General features: G+C 35.3%; 1 protein-coding gene across 1 annotated transcript in view; it reads left to right on the top strand.

Moving 5' to 3' along the window:
- The window catches only part of LOC111507851 (ATP-binding cassette subfamily C member 4), a 37828-nt gene that overhangs the window by 5113 nt on the left and 12658 nt on the right, over window positions 1-20057 (top strand). The window contains exons 2-6 of the mRNA XM_074174989.1: window positions 2881-2987; window positions 4395-4622; window positions 9920-10350; window positions 15741-15897; window positions 18716-19990. Of these exons, the coding sequence (XP_074031090.1) occupies window positions 2881-2987; window positions 4395-4622; window positions 9920-10350; window positions 15741-15897; window positions 18716-19990 (2198 nt within the window). The remainder of the gene's footprint in view (window positions 1-2880; window positions 2988-4394; window positions 4623-9919; window positions 10351-15740; window positions 15898-18715; window positions 19991-20057) is intronic.

The following is a 20057-nucleotide window of genomic DNA, read 5'->3' as shown; positions in this document are numbered from 1 at the left end:
CGATACTTATTGCTGAAAAAATACCCAAATCTTTCAAAGAATCAATAACAATACCGATTTTTAATGAATAATAACTTTTCTGAAATATTCGAAGAGTGACTCAGAAATATAGTTATACTATTCAGCAATGATAACAAGATTATTGCTGAATCACAATGTGGTTTTCTGGAAAACAGATCAACAGAAGACGGAGTTTTTGAGATTGTGAACCAAATCTCAAACTATTTCCAAAATCAACAAAGATGCATAACTATCGATTTGGGTGTGCCCAAGGCATTTGATATTGTCGATCATAATATACTCCTCCAACGTCTGGCTGACACTGATGTGAAGGGTGTTGCTTTGGACATTTATGAGGACCATTTGACGAATAGAACCCAAATTGTCGAGGTAAACGACTCTATCAGCGATCCACGAATTTGGGACGAAACCAAACCACATGAGATGAGAGAGCGTCAAATGCATTCAAAAAATGTCTCTTTTAGATGTGGATTTTAGGCTGGTGGCTTCATCGGTTCATATTTCTTTGAGAACGATGTTCACCAGACCACCACTGTCAACGACGACCACTATTGGTCTTTGATTACCAACTTCTTTTGGCGTGAATTGGATGATCTGGACACCAACGACATGTAGTTTCTACAGTACGTGTCACACAGCTCATGCCACATTGGATATTCTGCACTGGCGATTTGGGGGCATTATCATCTCACATGGAGATGATATGAACTGGCCAACAAGATCGCGCGATTTGACCCCGGTTGACTTTTTCTTGTGTGGTTTTCTCAAGTCGCAGGTATATGCGAATGAGTCACAAACAACGCGGCGGTTCTTGAACCCAAGATAACCCATGCCATCAGTCAAATTCAGCCTGATTTATGCGTCAGAATCATAAAAAATTTGACGGTTGGAATGCGCTCTACACAGCCGGATATTTCAACGATGTTATATTCCACATATAATGACATCAATAGCTCTATCGAATTAATAAAAAAATTCTTTGATATCTCATACCCAATTTGTTTTATTTAAATTAAAAGATGGAAAATGAAAAACCCTATAAACAGTGCATTTCATCAATGTCCCCCCACTTTTATTTTTCGAACGGGTCGAATCAAAATATTAAAATTTCTGATAATGAAATGAATGCATGAATACTTTATTTTGAAGTGAAATTGACAGATGAAACTTCCAAGATGTCGACTGGGCGCCATCTTGAAAAAATTTAATGGAAAGGGGAGTCTTAACTGAAGATGACCCTGATCGAAAAACAGAATTCAGCGAAATCATGACGGAAACCATTGCAAGGCATCCTACCTATCTACACAATATTTGTTTTAGTGACGAATGTACATTTTTTCAAACGGCAATGTTCACAGACAAAATTGCCGTTATTGGAGTGACACCAACCCTCACGTTTTCCGGGAAACACATACCCAATATCCAGAAAAAATTAACGTTAAGCCAGGAATATTGAGGAACCATATTGTAAGACCTCTATTCATTGATCAAAATCCAACAGGGGAACTGTATTTGAATATGCTGAAAACTACTGTTGACCCTCTCATCATTGAAATCGTCGAAGCGAATCCTAATAAATTTGATATGGATAAGTAAGTACCTATTTGGACACTACTATTCCCGGTCGTTGGATTGGCCATCGAGGTCCTACAGAATGGCCAGCCCGCTTGCCAGATTTGACACCTTCGGACTTTTTTGATGGGGCTGTTCGAAGCAAAAGGTGTACGAAACTGAACCTGCTCTAATAATGGATATACGGCAGAGAATAGTAAATATTTGTAGAGATATTGACGATACTGTGTTCGAAAATGTTCGGCGTGAAATATCGGATAGGCTGTTCATATTGTCAATGTATTCAGGTGATTATTTGGAATTTAGCCATTTTGTAGTAGTTGAAGATATTGACATCATATTTTAGGGTTGTGAAGCATTTGTCAGGAGCTTCAAAAAGTTATGTCTTAAGACCCCCTTTTCATTAAATTTTTTTTATCCCAGATGGCGCCCAGTCGCCATCTTGAAATTTTCATTTGTCAATTTCAATGCAAAATGAAGTATTCATGCATTCACTTCATTATCTCAAATTTAAATTTTTTGAGTTGAACCGTTCAAAAAATATAAGGTGGGGGACTTTAAAAAAATGCACTGTATATGGCATTACTGGTACTTGAATCTTTATAAACTATTCGAGAAGAAAAAATATTCTTCATTCAGAATTCATATCATATTCAGTATAATACAAATGCTGAATAATGATATATGAATATTATCATATGAAATATGATACTAATCAATTACAGCTGCCTCATTTTCTCTAATAATAGTTTTTTGAAACAGGAATACCTACCCGTGTTTGGAATTATGCGTTAAAAGGTAAGACGTCTTTAGTCCTCAGCTCGCACAAGTTTCGACTCCAGAGAGTTGTCTCTCGTAGGGGGGCCACAATTGATGAACGGAAAAACAGATTTTTTCATAACAGATATGATGATTAGTGAAAGAGTAGTTGATATCACCAACACATGTACTAATGAGAAACACAAAGGTATTTTTATTTCTGGTACCTTGTGGGTAGTACATTTCTTGGGTATACATTGATTATGGTATGTAGATTTCAGTGGAAGTGAATATTTTGAAGTCGAGATTGCTTTTAATTTGAGTTTTGAAGGTGGTAAATAAAAATTTTATAACAGTAGTCAAAAAAGTATTGAATGTGATCAGTTTTTCTTGGTGTATTATCAATTCTACATTTCGAAGATTTGAAACACTCACAAATTCAACCCTGTTATTCTCCATTTCAAAAAATATTTGATGGTACTAATGTATATTGATATTTGATTAAAATCCTACATGTTCTCATTTCAGGACCAATTGAGTGCAACCACGATGGAGGGGGTGAAGTATTCGAGTGTCAAGACAAAAAACTTACATCCTATGTTTCAGGGATCTTTATTGTCCCGGCTATTTTTCTGGCAAGTATCACTAAGCATATCTCCATTGAGCTACACTGATATCATGACAATAAAAGATTCATGTGATTAAGAAAAAGAGCTTCTTGGCTTTCTACTTCTCCATCTCAAACTTCCAAAGAAAGGAGGAAAAGGAGGAAAGGAAAAAAAAACCCATGCGATACAACAACTTACAAATTTATGAACAATGAATAACTATTGAATTACTTCATCTTATTTACTTTATATCCCAATCATTCGTTATGAAACAGGAACGATATACAATATAAAACATGAGAAAGATGTAAAATAATAAATCGTCTAAAGGAACAATTCATTCAGCCCAGTCTCAACTCCTGTAGGTTAATAGACTGACACCTATCAGAAAACAACTACTCCCTTTGCTCATTACACGGAGGGCGTGCAGGATTCTTCACTAAAGTCATTCCTGCAGATGCTGTTGGCGATACAACTGCCGCAATAGATTTTCAATTATTGGAACCCACTTGCAGACCGGTTTCGGGCTGTTTGGCCACTCGTCAGTGCATCATCATAAAGACTATGATTTCCGATAATTGAAAATTGAATCCTTTGAGAGTATCAAAGGCTGAAGCGGACAACAAACAACAGGTTTATCATCGCCCCATCTGCCTGTGAACGAGGTAGCCAACAGCATATGGGAAGTTTGCCCTATTCCTCGTATAAGGAACTTTTCACATTCTTGAAGACTGGCTATAAATCAAATCATCTGAAGTAACAATCCGTTCAAGCCAGTCTGACTGACACCTATCAGAAAACAACTACTCCCCTTGCTAATACCATGAAGCGCTTTGGATTATATCCGACAGGTGTCAGTGCGCACACAATTTCCATGCTAACGGAAACAATCAACTTCTGTTACGTTGTTAAAAATTTACTGACTCAAATGATGCGCATTTTGATTGAATTAAATGAGTATTTACTGAAATACTAGAGTTTGAAGTAGACTTATGAAAATGGACATAACTTCTGAAATAGCCTCAAAAATTTCATTCACATGAATGATATATTTTCTTGTAGATTTTGAGTTTTTCTCAGAAGCACGCTTTTCTCAATAGATAGGATCTGCAGACATCAATGAAGTATAGTAATTTTGTTGAAATCAACTGGTAGATTTTTTTCAGAAAACAGAAAATATCGAGAATTGTAAAAAAGTGGTTCCACAAAGAATATTTGAAAAATTTTTCATAGCTGATAGCTAAATATGGAGCTACTGGAATGAAAAGAATTTTATGAGAATATTTTTATCGTATTAGTTAACCATCAGGAAATGACCAAACTGTTCAACCTGGTTTTAGTTACACTTTTTCCTCACCACAGAAAACTTCCTGCAGAGTTTACTGATTATTTCTTTTCCATGACGATCGAATTTTTCATTATGGTTTTTCGCAGGTGGTTACCGTTATTTCTGTGGAAAGGCCTGAAAAAAGAAATAGAAGAAGACGACATATACGAAACTGAGAAGTCGCAAGAATCAGCCTTGCTTGGTGGTCAATTAGAAATGGCATGGAAAAAGGAATTGAACAAAGAGAACCCTTCCCTGGCAAGAGCGCTGTTCAGGGTTTTTGGAGGAGAATTGGCCATATTCGCCTTATACCACATATTCGCTGAGGGTGTCAAGTTAGTAAAATCACTTCATTCCATCAGAATGAATAACTTTTTAGAACTCATCAATCCAGTATTTCTCGAGTGGAAATTGATCAAATAAAGATCCGTTTGAATTGTTACTAGTGTATACAGTGGGCCAGATTGAAAACATTTGTTTTCAGGTCAGATTTTATGACAACTCGATAGTTGAAAGCGCATATAGATATCTATCACCGTTTCTGAGTTACAGCATGTTTTTCGAAAATGTGCATTTTCGAAATATTGCTGTAACTTTTTTCCAGTCAAGCATTTCTTATTTCTATGAAAGCTTTTTCAAAGCACTTCTTTACGTAGAATTTAATGGTGTGAAGAACTCACTTTTTCCAAATACTTTTTTCAATGGTTATTGATGGAAAATACTTTTTTCGATGAAACACCCTGTATATTGCTGCATATTTCGATGGAGCTCAAAATGCCCTATCCAGAAATTTGGCACATCTTGAAATACAGAGCTTTTAAATTTTTTCATGTAGACTTTGAAACGTAAACTTTGATCGAGTATGCTTTGGACTATGTGGAAATAGGAAAAAGAAGTTGGAAAAATAGTGTTTACAGGAGCTGTTGAAAATAATTCCAAAACCCCAACGTGTAATTTAAAAATATCAACGGGTTTACCAAGAACTGACGTTAGGAGGATTTTGGAAAAACACAAATTCAAGCGACCAAAAAGAGTTCATTAACTCACACCGGGAGATTTTGAACGCCGCAAGGCTTTTTGCCAGTGGTTGCTAAAGAAGTGTAACCAGGTGCGTGATTTTTCGTTGGATAATATTTGGACAGATGAAGCTTTTGTGCGTAGTGCCGGAATGTTCAACCGCTACAATTTATATACTTGGGCACAACAAAATCTCCATTCTATTGTGGATCAGAGAAGTCGAGGGAGATTTAGATTCAGTGTGTCGGCAGATGTTTTCATAGGTAGAGTTATCGACCCGTTAATTCATGATGGCACTCTCACATCTCAGAAGTATTTGGAAATGTTTCAAATGTTTTCAAATGTCTTCTGGGAAAGGTTCCAATTTTTTTTTCAAATTTCCGACCAATTCTAGATACGGATTGTAACCGACAGTGATGCAAAGTTTTGCTTCTCTCACTACTACTGAACTAATTAATTCGGCAAAAAACCTTCAGAAAATATGTCGACTGTATGTAGAAAAAGCTGGTAAACATTTTTAACACATTTTGTGAAAGAATATATTCCATTGTTTAATCTCCATCATTATTATTGTTGAAGTTTCATTTATTAGTTGTGAATATTGTATGAATTGTTATCAGTTCTGTTGAAACTATGCGTTTTGATTATTGCTGTGAGAAGCTTTCTCAACATTTGATAGCTACTTCGGAACATTTTTTTCTGTTTTATCACCGCGTCATCCAAAGCCTAACTGATCAAGGTGTGCGTTTCAAAGTGTACATGAAAAAACCTGAAATCACTGTATTTCAAAGATGACTCTAGTTAAACGTTTTTGGAAAAGTTATTTTATGCTCTATTGAAATATACAGGGTGTCTCATTAAAAAATAGTTCTCCATCGATAACTATTGATATCCCAATAACTATTGACATCTCATTTGAAAAAAATAGTTTTTACACCATTGATTCCTACGTAGGAAAGTGCTTCGAAAATGGTCTCATAGAAACAGGAAATTTATGACAGCTGAAAAGTTTTTGAAAATGCACATTTTCGAAAAACATGCTGTAACTCATGACCGATGATAGATATCGATATGCGGTTTTCACTATTGAGTTTGTCATAAAATTTGATATTTAGACACAGACATCAGTTTTAATTCATTCAGTTTGGAAATAGGAGTTTCCTTTCAAAAGTGTCCAATTTGACACACTCTGTACATTTCAACGCAATATCCTCTTTATCAAATTGAGTAGAAAATATTTCATTTACGAATATGTTGCTGAAAATGAGATAAAATATCAATATTTCCTTAATAATCTGTTGAATTATTTCAAAAAAAAGGATTGGGTATTCGCTCTACTCGGAAGACAATAACTACAACATTCTCCACTGTAGCCACAAATGGTTCGATGAGAAATTAAGAATACAGAATGTGGGTTCAAGCAAAAGTACCCTTGATGTCAAACTACTACATCTGTTATGAAATATTGAAACGATTGATTAATGACAATGTTCTGAAAAAAACTTCAATTCATAATCAAAAAATAAAAGGGGAGATGCTTTAAGGAGAAACTTTTTATTCAATAAGGATAATTCTCACATCACCAGAATTGCTTGGAAATATTTTGAAGTGCACATGGTCAGTCTGTCATGCTATAGTGAAACAACATGATACCCGGCCTTCAATTTTCAGTTGGCATAATTGTTCATTCAATTTGTTGATCAGTAGGTTGCTGTTTCAATTTAGAATACTTATTCACTGTCAAAAATTAATAAGATATTGTAGAATATACAGAGGTCCGTTCTTCTCTGCTTTTGCACAACCGAAACGATACTTTTTTGATTGGATCGTCATAAATAATGAAAAAGGCAATAAATAGCTTTGCTAACGACAACACAGTTGTCTCGTCATTCCATTTGAATTTCAGAACATCGGCTGCAGATGCACATCTTCACTGGCAGCATGAGGGTGCATATCCTACTAAAGATCTAGAGGTGATTTCTAATTGAGGTGGGAGTAACCCGGTTCAATTAAGTGTCAGGACAACCCAGGCATCGGTTTTCTTCAAAAGGACAAATGCCTCTGAACGAGATATAAGATCAGGACAGACTATTCCGTTTTCTGCTTCGATAGATTCGTTTGGGGGTTGAAATATTAGGATGGACACCATTATGGCTTGGCATAATCATGTCCCTCAAATTGCAAAGGCTGCTTCTCAAAAGCTCGGAAAACTGTTCCGAACCATGAATATTACTGGAGTTTTTTCCCAACACCAAATCGTTTGGTGTTGGGAAAAAACTCCAATGATATTCATTACTACACATGCATCATATGTTCCGAACCAGAAAAATGTACAAACCCCAGCAACTTCTGATGCTTCATAGATGCTTTATAGAGCATCAGAAGTTGTTGGGGCAACCTTCTGATGCTCTATAAAGCATCAGACCTTCTTTAGAGTATTGTTCACATGTATGGAGCCTTGTTCCTAAGCATATACGGACGCTGCCAGATTCCATTCAGAAAAAAGCCATCTGCGGAAACACGAACATTATTTGCAACCTTGATAGTTCAAAACATCTAAGAAAGCTTGGAGATTTTTCTCTCTTTCATATATACTTTCTCGAAAGGTGTTCTAGTGACCAAGGAGGTACATATCAGAAATAAGCGACGGACTGTGGCCGCTCATGAGGTTCAACTCGGTACATCTCGAGCACCTGTTAAGAAACTCTTACTTTCGGAAAATTGTACTTATGTGAATCAAAATGCCTCAGCAAGTTCTTTCAAATGAAATTAATCTCCAGCGATTCAAATTCATCGTGAATCGCTACTTTCGCACAGGCACCGCTCTGAGAGAGCCTTGAGGATTTTCCTGTAGTGCTTGTGTTATGTCCTTGAAAAAAATTGAACTTATTGGATTCATATATTCTTAATGTCAATTTGGGGAAAGAAATGAAAATGAAATGTATATGATATTTTTTTCTGAAAAGTGTTTGACGTTACATACATATTTTATTGTCCAATAAACTCAGTTCACGTTCTTATTTCTATTTCGAATTGAGGATGTAGAAGGCGGGAATATAATTAATGTAGTATGAAAGTTTCCATTTTTGAAAAATAACAACGATTCTCAGCAATGTTAATACTATGTATGTCAATTTCACTAGTTCGGACTTCCATTGTCTACTATATAAATTGATTTGGAATCCCTGAAACAACTAAAAAAGAAGAATTACAAATGAGTAGCTGAAAATAAATAATAAACCTGAAATGAAATAATAGTTAAATAAAATACAAGTAGAAATAGAACAATTGAATTTGAAAAAATGTACGTAGCAGCCTTACGAAAACCAGGCCACCAAACGCGGACTGCGATTCCAAGAATTGCATTTACCGGATACCCTGTGAGTGCGGAAAATCCTATATTGGTGAAACTAAGAGGCCATTGAATGTTCGCATTGCCGAGCACAAGAAACACACACAGCGAGGGGAAACCAGCAAATCAGGAATAGCAGACCATGTTTGGACCCATCAACACAACATCGAGTGGTTCCAAGCTGAAATCTTGCACAAAGAGGAACATTGGTTTAGGAGAAAATTCAAGGAAGCCGCATACATGTTGTCCAACAACGTATTCAGCCAAGCCAGCGTAGAAATAAGCAACATATGGAAACCCATCATCAAGCAAAAAATGGCCAACTCCCGCCAAAACGGTCATCTCCCACGGAACCAGTAAAGCGGAAAATGGAAAGCGGGGATAAGTGAAAGTACTCGAACGACCTATAAATAGTCATCTCTTGGAGGAATCAGTCCAGTCATCACCCGAAGACGATTGAGATACTAACAATCGAAACGTCGTGAACTAACGTGACTTGGAATCTCTTCACTTTTTTATTTTTATTTTCTTTCTTTTTTCATTTTTTTTATTCAATTGTTCTATTTTTACTTGTATTTCATTTCACTATTATTTCATTTCAGGTTTATTTTGGTTAATATAATTATTATTTTAATTCTTTTTTTTTTAGTTGTTTCAGGGATTTCAAATCATTTTATATAGTAGACAATGGAAGTCCGAACTAGTGAAATTCATCATGAAACATTGTCAATCACCTTCAATCACACTATGTATGTCAAACAAATTTTCATTTCACTCCTATCGAATATGATTTTTTGTTTTCTACACCAGGATGAAAATAGTAATTTCCTGTTATGGTCATCAAAACGAGCATTGTTTCTGTTTCAGTGTGGGGAAAATGTGTTAAATAGATTTCCAAATATTGAAATAATGATATGAAATGTAATCACGATTGATTTATATGAACAGAGAAAAACCGGACAAATGATTTTTGGGGTATATTAAAATTTAATTTTTGAAAAATCGTTTGATGATTTTCTTCATGAACAAATTGTTTTTCATTCTGCTAATGTTCTATTTTGATTTCTGAAACAAAATTATAACTATTGCTTTAGTAATCAATCTTTGGAATAATTGCTGGAACTGAAAGTACAGAGATTCATCAAACCAATTTTGGTGTTGATGTGATTTTCATTTCATCTGATCTCATTTTGAGAGATTTTGACTACTCTTACAATGAAAGGTGATTTAACAAAATATTAAAATGAGATTGTTTCATTGCAGGGTATCACAACCCATACTCATCTTCCACATGCTTTCCCTATTACAAGATAAGAACCCAGGCGAAGATAACGGAAAGATATTCACCTATGTAGCCTTAGTAGCCTTAGTAGCATTTCTCAGAGGGGCAAGCACCCACAACTATCAAATGAGTATCACGTTTTTAGGAATGAAAGTTCGTATTGCAGTATGCTCTCTCATCTACAGAAAATCGCTGAGGTTGAGTAAGTCTGCCCTTGCCGAAACGACCATAGGGCAGATGGTCAACTTGTTGACTAATGACGTTGGGAGATTCGATACTGTAGCTCAATACTTTCACTATTTGTGGTGTACTCCATTTCTGATACTTGTAGAAGCGTGCTTCCTCTTTATTTACGTCGGACCAAGTGGAATTGTTGGAAACGCATACCTGGTGGGGTTTATTCCGGTACAAAGTGAGTTAGAGCTTCTTCTATTCCTGATTCTTTTTTTGAAATTACATCCTCTGAAAGTGTAGTGAAAACTATCTCTTCGGAAGCAAATTCTGTCCCATATTCATTGAATCTCACAAACCTCCGAAGATAATTTTTTTCACCATCAATTTTTTTCAAGAATAATGAAAATAATGATGTTCATTCGTATAAGTGAATAAATATACAATAAACAAGATACAAGAGAAAAATCACAGAAGCAGTTCAGACTACTTGTACGTGACACATGCTTGTGGTAGTATTTCATAACATGTAAGGTTACATGTAGGTAAAATTTTGGAGAAATATTGATTTTTTTTAATTTTTTCAATACTCATTTGTAATTCATGATATTGCTAAACATATTACGTCCCATCTTTAGAATCCTGTCAGTTGAGCAATTTTTGTATTCTTTATGCTTCTCAATATCCTGTGTCTTATGAGGTACGTAGTTATGAATTCTAGGGTGAAAATATGGCGGAATTTTTTCGCGTATTTTGAATATGTTCGTGAACATGTAATTCAATTTCTCTATTTTATTGAATAATAGTATAATTGGTGAACAACATTTTGAATAAACTGAAATTAAGAATTGTATCTACTTACGCTAATATACTTCATAACTCTTCAACGTCAACAAATTGGTTAATTTTCAAGCGGTGTTTATCACTGTCCAAGGTGGAATGTTGAAAACAACTGGGGCGAACCCATCAAATAACCTTATTCCTGAATTATCCAGTCTTAAATGGTCGGATATTTGAATGAAGTTTTATAGAAAAACGTGACAATCTACAGATGTGTCGAACGATGCCGAATGGCATCGCTGTTAACTAATCGGTTTTGATTTCGCGTCCGAAGATGGTAAACTTTCTGCAAGATGAATTATAACTAAAAATGAATAATAATCGACATGGAAATAATAAATAAAAATAAAAGTTTTATTCAAAGAAGAAGTTTCACTTTAGTTGTCGCAGAGCAGCACTAAAGCAGAGTCGGTTTTTTTCGATGAAAACTGCATATGTGCACTCTACAAATATGCAACAATCGAAACATCCTGACTTGCACTCAGCGATTTGTTATCTTTTTTGGTCCAAAACACTACAAAATGCATTTAGCATCTCTGAAAAATATAAACAATTTTCCCAAATAAAAAAAAATAAATTATTCCCCGAAGAAAAAGTAACAGTGTTTAACAATATCTTTTGATTTTACTAGTACAAAACTGACCCAAATTGATCATATCATATGAAAATTTGAATAAGTATTCATGCCTGGCATGACAATTCCGCTTTCTGCTTCGATAAGCTTGTTGGGGGTTGAAATGGACACCAATATGTTTTGACACAATCATGTCCCTGGAATTGCAGAGGCTGCTTCACTGTACACACCTAACCCCCAACCCCTAAAATTTATTTCCAATGTAACTTTTTGTCTTACTATTTGTTTACAATTTGAAAATGTATTTCCGATAGCCTGTTTCATTCTAAACAAAAAATGTCTCTTGGGTTTTTTTCCCAAAATAAACCAGTTAGCAGCAAATAATTATTTTACGAACAACTAAAGAGATACATCGTCATAAATGTGAACTGGAGTCATTGTTATTTTGTAGTTAGTACCTGCATCAAACGATTAAAGAGTAGTAAACAAAACTGATTTATTAATAACAAAACACGCAACATGTAGAAATCATAGAAAATGTTCAATATGTCTACCTTCAGACATTACGCATGCGTGTAGACGTCGGCGCATTGAGCCACGTATTCGCTCAAATATTCCTGGAGTCTCTCTGATTACCCTGCACGCATCGATGATGCGGTTTCTTGAGTCATCTACATCGCGAACTGGAGTACGATAAACCAAATGCTGTAAATGGCCCCAAATAGAGAAATCGAGAGGATTGACTGAAATGGGCGGAAGCCCCATCATGCTTAAAAAACATGTCCCTTCTGACGCCCAAAGGAACTACCTCCAGCAGTACTGGATGCACTTCTCTTGAAAATTGAACGAATGCCTCACCATTTAATCGAGGAGGTAGAAAATGAAGCCCTATTAAATCATCCTCAATAACTCCGAGCCACACGTTAAGAGAAAACTGTTCTTGATGGTTAGTTTCGACAATAGCGTGAGTGTTTTCATCAGCCCATATGTGGTAATTATGAAAATTAATAATCTTGTCCCGAGAAAAACTACATCCGTCTGTAAATTATATCGTCTTCAGAAAGTCACAATTTCTTTTAATCATTTCCAGCATCCAACTGCAAAATTCAAGACGGTTTCGAAAGTCTCGCGGTAACAGTGCCTCTACTCGTTGCAGATGGTAAGGGTATAAGAGTTGTTGCTTTAAAATTCGAAATACCGTCATATGATCAACATTGAGCTGGAAAGCAATCTTTCTAGTATTGGTAGTAGGTTGTTCTTCAATCAAATCAAGTACTGCTTCCTCAAGCTGTGGTGTTCGTACTTCTCGATGGCGATGACAATTCTGCGTTCTTTGGTCGAATGAACCATATTCTCGTAATCGTTGATGAAATCGAGCGAATATTCTATGTGAAGAATGCTGCCGTTGATGATACATTTCAGCATATCTTCTAGAAGCTTCTAACCGATTCCCCTGCGACAGACCGTAAACGTAATGCATATCAGCCATTTCCTCATTTGTGTATGCCATTTTAATGACAAAGTGAATTATTAAAGTAACAGCACAATTAGTATTAATTCAATTTCGAAAATTCACAAACTGACAGCGTCATACCAATTTAATTGTCACTATCGCTTAAAGCGACCTACTAGATAGATTAGTTTCGTATTTTCGCATTTATGACGATTTATCTCTGTAGTTGTTCCTAAAATAATGTTTTGCTGCGAACTGGTTTATTTTGGGCAAAAAACCCGACATACATTTTTTGTTTAGAATGAAACATGCTATCGAAAATGAATTTTCAAATGGTGAACAAATAATAAGACAAAAAGTTACATTGGAAATACATTTTAGGGGTTGCGTTTTCCACCCCTCACAACCATGGGGTAAACCAAATGAATTTCTGGCTAAGTGTCTTTTTGATAGTACGAAACGCCAGGTTGATTTTAATATTGTTACTTTTTTAGTGCTTGTGAAAAAAAATTGTTATACAAATTTAAGTACCCCCTTCAAGGGGCTGTATCTTAACAAGGGATGCTCCAATGAAGTTTCTTTATATGAAAGATCCTATCGTTTTTCGATGAGGAATCACCTTCTCAAATGTTTCACACTTATTTAGTTACACCCTGTATAACCTATAATATATAAATTCAAAATATTATATTTTAAATATTAAATTTTAAATATTCATAAATATAAATTTTCTATAGTCAAAATAGTTAATTGAAATTGAGGGGATAAGTAGAATACAAGCATATTCTATGCTGAGCTGTAAGTCTCGACTTTTTTATGAATAAAATCAGCACGTAAAGTAGTTATTTATGTAATGTAATCGATTAACTGAATTCAATAATTTTGAAATCTGAATATCAGTGACAATTAGGCATATGTTTGAAGTTTATGTGAAAAGTGGATGCATTTCACCGCAAGTTGTGGAGTTGTTGTCTCACAGTAGCCAGTCCTTTTTGGTGAGTCAATGGACGCACAGCAATATTTCGAAGCTGAAGAGATGAGAGTATTTCAAAATGAGAATCTTCTCTGTGCCTACTCGGTATTTTATTTTCGTTTCCATTTCTTAGAATATAACTTTTCAACAGAGATCAAAATGTATCTGAAGACTGTCGAGGTAAGATACATAGGTATGTATGTATACAGAGAAGAGTATTGGTACATGAGATGTTTCTTCCCTGCTTTGGGCTTTGTTTACAAGATGTAGCTGTTACTAGTTAACAATGTAATTTTCTGGAACTTCAACTAGCGTGTCCTAACCAGTAACCAGTCCATGCAAAGCTTATTTTTGAATCATCTGAAAATGGAAATTTTAACGGGTGATGATCAACTGTATGCGCCAAACTAACTGACTATTATAAACAAGTACAGCTGAGGCACCAGTCAATCTAATCATAACATTGATGATCTTCAAACATGACTCAACCTCTGACGGAAGCACGAAACTCTTATGGAGGTTCAAAATAGATGAACAATTCAATCTAGTAGACCACTATTATAATCTTCATGCAGTTGTTCACTGTGGTTCTGGCGTTGAATCTGGTCATTGGTCAAAGACGAATCGGACTGGTTAAGTTTGACGATAGTTGTGTCACTAAGTGTTCTGGCGATGTTTTGGATTATTTGGAGCTTTTGTAGACACCCTACATTTTGTTTTATGAGAGGATATTGACAGATCAAGATCTCATAATATGGTAATATGGTACTGCACGTTTTTCCGGGTTTTCCTGCAGTTGAAAAAGCAAATTCCCCACTGGAATCAATGAAGTCGCCCCGGAGCGCCAATACATTTTTGTTGCTGTTTCATAATTTCATGATTTGTATTACTTTCTTCTTCAATAAATACTGTTTGATTATGTACTGAAATATGGATTCTGATCTATCTTTGTTTGAATGTGGTTGACAATGTTTCATGGTGAATTTCATCTGTTCGGAGTTCCATTATGTAATATGATATAAAATGATTTGAAATCCCTGAAAGAACAAATTACATTGAAAATTAAAATGAATAGCTGAAAATGAAAATTATATAAAGCAAAAATAACCTGAGATCAAATTACAATAAAAAAATATATGAAAAATTGAAAATTGAATAATTAATTTGGATGATAACTGTTACCATCCGAAGATGATTACGGATATTATCAATTGAAATATCGTGAAGTAACTTGGCTAGGAATCTTCTAATTTCTATTTCATTCAAATTGTTCAATGATACATTTTTGCCTGATTTTTAATTTCAGTGTAATTCCATTTCAGGTTTTTTCCGCTTGATATAATTGTTTTTTTTCAGCTATCCATTTCAATTCTCCCAATTTTATTTGTTCTTTCGAATTATTCCATATCATATTAGACAATGGAAGTCCGACCTATTGAAATTCAACAATCTTTCTCTTAGACGAAGGTTTCATACATGCAGTCGAGCCGCTTTGAAGTCCCAGATACTTGATGAGGAGTAATACTTCGAAACCGGAGTTCATGTGATCTACTAGAATGATTTCAGCATGGTCCTGCTGCTGAATGAATTAGAAATATCTGTGACGTTTGCCTCTGTGAGGTATCTTGCCGAAATGTCTGTCAGATATAATTCAATATAAAGCGTGGTAACAAACAAAGGAGTAGTTGTTTTTCAGCAGACATTCAACAGAACCTACCGTGTAGGTAGTTTGGAGAGAATGAATATTTATTTTCTTTGGATTTTTTGTTTGAATTTTTTTTTCAATTTCAGTGTTTTTGGCAAAGTTGGTATCTAAATACAGATTGCGTACAGCTACGCGAACGGATGAAAGAGTTCGACTCATGAACGAAATTGTTTCTGGAATACAAGTAATCAAGATGTACACATGGGAAAAGCAATTCAGTAAACTGGCTGAAATTATAAGAAGGTAGGTCGAACCACAAAGTTGATATAAACTTCAAAGTCAACCGTTAACAATATACACAGAAAGTCCCATCACAGCCACTTTCTTGAACAGTATATATCTAACCGTCGACAGTATGAAATTCTGCAAAGCGCAAGAAATATGAGTATTGAGCCCTATTATATTGGTCTCTGATCTTTCATTTATAATTTCATCAAGCAGAAAAAGAACATTTCAGAAAGTCACTTCTATTTATCATTGAGAGAAAAAAATGGATTACCCGTCTGATATTACCCGTCTGATATTTGAAAAAATCTCCACTTTTCAGAAATTAGGCGATGGAAATGAGTTGTTACGCCCATGGCGATTAATTGAATGAACCGCAACTGACAAGTCATACAATGCTGCGATTATTAACAAGTAGTTTTATCTAAGTCCACTGCTCATTTAGTTGTGGTTCGTGTGATTGTGTATATGTATATGTAAATCATCAGATCTCAATGATCGTACAATTCATACATTACCCATACATACAAGAAACACGGCTAGTTCGTTACAGTATCAACAATTGAAAGAAACTGAATAGAAAGAAACTCATGATTACTCTCACTTGTCGAATATTTCGTGAAATCTCCACTTTCCAGAAAGTTGGCGACGAAAATTTGGTGTTACGCCCATGGCGATTCATTAAATGAATCGCAAGTGACAAGTCATAAAATAGTGCGATTATTTCGATTGAAGCCTGATGTTCATTTAGTTATAGTTTGTGTGATTTTGCATGTATATGTGAATTATCAAAATTGAATGAACATACCAAACACTCATTTGTATCAAACATTTCAAGTAATTCAATAGAGAACCATTTTTCCATTAGTTTTTTCCATTACATTGGGTAATGTATATTTTTCTGGAACAAACGAAATGTTTTCACCATACTCATTGATCAATGGAAAATTGGGTTACAAACGCATCATTTGTCAAATGATAAATAAGATTCGGAAATGATGAGCAATGGCGGGGCAGATGAAATAAATGAAAACATTGATATTTTCTAACATATAACTCAATATTAGATCTATTTTTTTAGCGTCTACGCCGATTGCCAGAAACGTATTTTTTCAGGTTATTTCGAAAATTTTTTGGTATCGATAGGATGAATTTCATGAGATCCATTATGTAATATGATTCTCCTATGATATGAAATCTATGACTGAACAAAAAACAATGAGAGTGAATAGCCGAGATATCAATCATATCAAGGAATGAATCTTTCAAAAAATACAATGGAACGAATAAAGTAGTCAAGATACAAAATGAAAATGACTACATAGTAAAAAAAAATGAAATGAAAATAAGCGAAAACTCAACAATGAATTGAAAAATTCGAGAAGATTCGAAACCAAATTACTTCACTGGCCATTGAAGAATCCTCAAGCCTGCTTGAGATACGTTGACGACACCTTCATGGTAAGGAACCATTATAATACAAAACTAGACACCTTTTTGGAACACATCAACGGTGTATGACCTTCCATCATGTTCACGAAGGATGAGTCCACAACAAATTTCCATTCTTGGACGTTATATGTGTGATTGATGACTTGTTTATTTCGTGGTAATTCATGATCACTTTCATGGAATAAATAAAAAAACTTTTGTCTAATTACCACTAGTTGGTAATTAGACAAAGGTGTTTTTATTCATTTCATCAAGGTGAATCTTGGACGTATTGGTGGAAAATATCTGTATATCAAAAACCCACTCACACGGGACGGTATCTGAATCACGAATTCAGCCACTATCAATCTACCGAAAAAAAATGAAGACTCTAGTTAATCGTACTTACAGGCTCTGAATTACACAAAAAGTCTTGAGAAGGAAATAGGCATCATCAAAGAAGACCCTCAGCGGAATGGTTACTCCAAAGTAATGGTGGAACAGACTTTGGCTAGAAAACTGCAAAACCTTCGCAAGGAAGAGAAGCCTTCACAACCTCTACCTACTTTTCTACGTATTGCCAAAAATGATGAGAATCCACGTACAACATCAGAACCTGCTGCAGATCCGGAGACACCACCCGTAGCATCCTCACGAAAACCAGGTCACCAAAAGCGAATTGCTATTGCGAATTGCTAGAGTGGAGATACGCAACTTTTCGAAACTTGTTATCACGCGTTATTCGGTGAAACGGTCAACAGAAGAGAGAATAGGTGGAAGCGTTCGAATGACTTCTGAATAGTTATCTCTCCAGTCATTACCCGAAGACTATTGTTGACAGTAACAATCGAAATGCTGAACTAACTTGGTTTGAAATGTTTTTGAATTTTTTGAATCCTTTCAAATTTCTTGCTCATATTCATTTCTTTTTTTTTATTCCTTCTTACTCTGTGATCATTTTAATTTTGTATCTATCTAGATTATTTCATTCCTATGTTTTTTACCACTTTTAAAAGTGGTAAAAAATATATAAATTTTCATTTCTCTTTTCATTATGATCTCCTACCACGTAATAACGGCTAGATACATCAATTTATTATTTTATTCGGTTCATTGTATTCCCTTCACAGGTTTCATTGCTTTTTTATTATTATTATACTTTCCACATTTTACTATTCTGCCCACGCACAAGTTTTACTTTTGTGGGTCTTCTCTGGCAGATATCATCAACGGTATATGTGTTGACTGCGAGGATTTATTTTTTGAGGTTTAAGAAATGATTAACTGTACTGGAGAAGACTATATCATTTACATATTCACACCATCGATGAAAATTCTCACTAACTGATCCTCATACATTTTTATTCAGCAAGCTCTGTAATTTATGACTTTTCTATCGTTTCAGGCAAGAAATACAGCAAATTAGACAAACATTTACAATCAGAGCGTTCACGAATTGCTACTCCATAGTTTCCTTGAAAATTGCCGTTTTCATCAGCATTTTAACACATGTTTTAACAGGAAACACACTTACTGCCAAGTATACCTACACAGTGCTTGTATTCTATGGAGTACTCAGGTCATCACTGTTGACCTTCTTCACACAAGGTCTCACCTTTTTTGCTGAAGCGAAAGTATCTGTGAAGAGAATACAGCAATTTTTATTATACGAAGAACTGATGGAAACCGATGTAACTGATCACAATTCATTCTCAAACGAACCAAAACCGTTCGCAAACTTCAAGAAAGGAGACATCGGAATATGCATAGAAAACTTGTCGGCTAAGTGGGTGAAGAAGTTACCTGAGAACATTTTGCAAGGAGTCAATTTCCACGTTGTTAGCAATCAACTGGTAGCTATCGTAGGTCCGGTAGGAGGTGGTAAAACGACTCTTCTGAACGTTATTCTGAAAGAGCTAACCCCCACTGAAGGTTCCGTAGAAGTGAAAGGAACAATATCCTATGCCTCCCAAGAACCTTGGGTATTTGGAGCTAGCGTCAGGCAAAATATTTTGTTCGGTCAAGACTATGATCCCAAAAAATACGATGAAGTTATAAGGGTCTGCGCTTTACAAAGCGACTTCGCTCAATTCAACCATGGTGACAGAACCCTTGTAGGTGAAAGAGGTGTCACTCTTAGCGGAGGACAGAGAGCTAGAATAAATCTAGCAAGAGCAGTATACAAAGAAGCAGACATTTACCTGTTGGATGATCCCTTGTCAGCTGTGGACGCTCAAGTTGGCAAACAACTTTTCGAAGAATGCATTTGCGGATACTTGAAAACCAAATGCGTCATTCTGATAACACACCAGCTACAATACCTCAAGAATGCAGACTACATATACTTACTGAAAGATGGTCGAATTCATTCCTCAGGTACCTTCAACGAGTTGAAAATTTCTGATTGCGACTTCACGACACTTCTCGAAGAACTGAAAGAAGTAGAGGAGAACGAGGAGGTTCCTACAGAATCAAGAGTTGAGAAAGAATATGAAGTTGACGATGAAAAGTCACCAATGATCCACCAGAAAGAAAAGAAAGCCAGTGGAAAAGTAACTTGGCATGTTTATGAAAGCTACTTCAGAGCAGGAGGTGGCTGTTGCAGAATATTCATTCTACTTTTGGGATACACGATTGGCCAGATGTTCAACAGTGTGACTGATTACTTTCTGTCTATATGGTAGGTAATGAAATACATTTAATTTTTGTTGACTCTAATTTGTATGCTCTCAGGTTGTTCATTAGGT

The sequence above is a fragment of the Leptinotarsa decemlineata genome, unplaced genomic scaffold (assembly GCF_025532065.1).
Source record: "Leptinotarsa decemlineata unplaced genomic scaffold, Ldec_3_MD MMD2_tig00000882_RagTag_RagTag, whole genome shotgun sequence".
Taxonomy (NCBI): Eukaryota; Metazoa; Arthropoda; class Insecta; order Coleoptera; family Chrysomelidae; genus Leptinotarsa; species Leptinotarsa decemlineata.
Note: the sequence above shows the minus strand (reverse complement) of the source record. Positions and strands in the feature narration are given on the sequence as shown.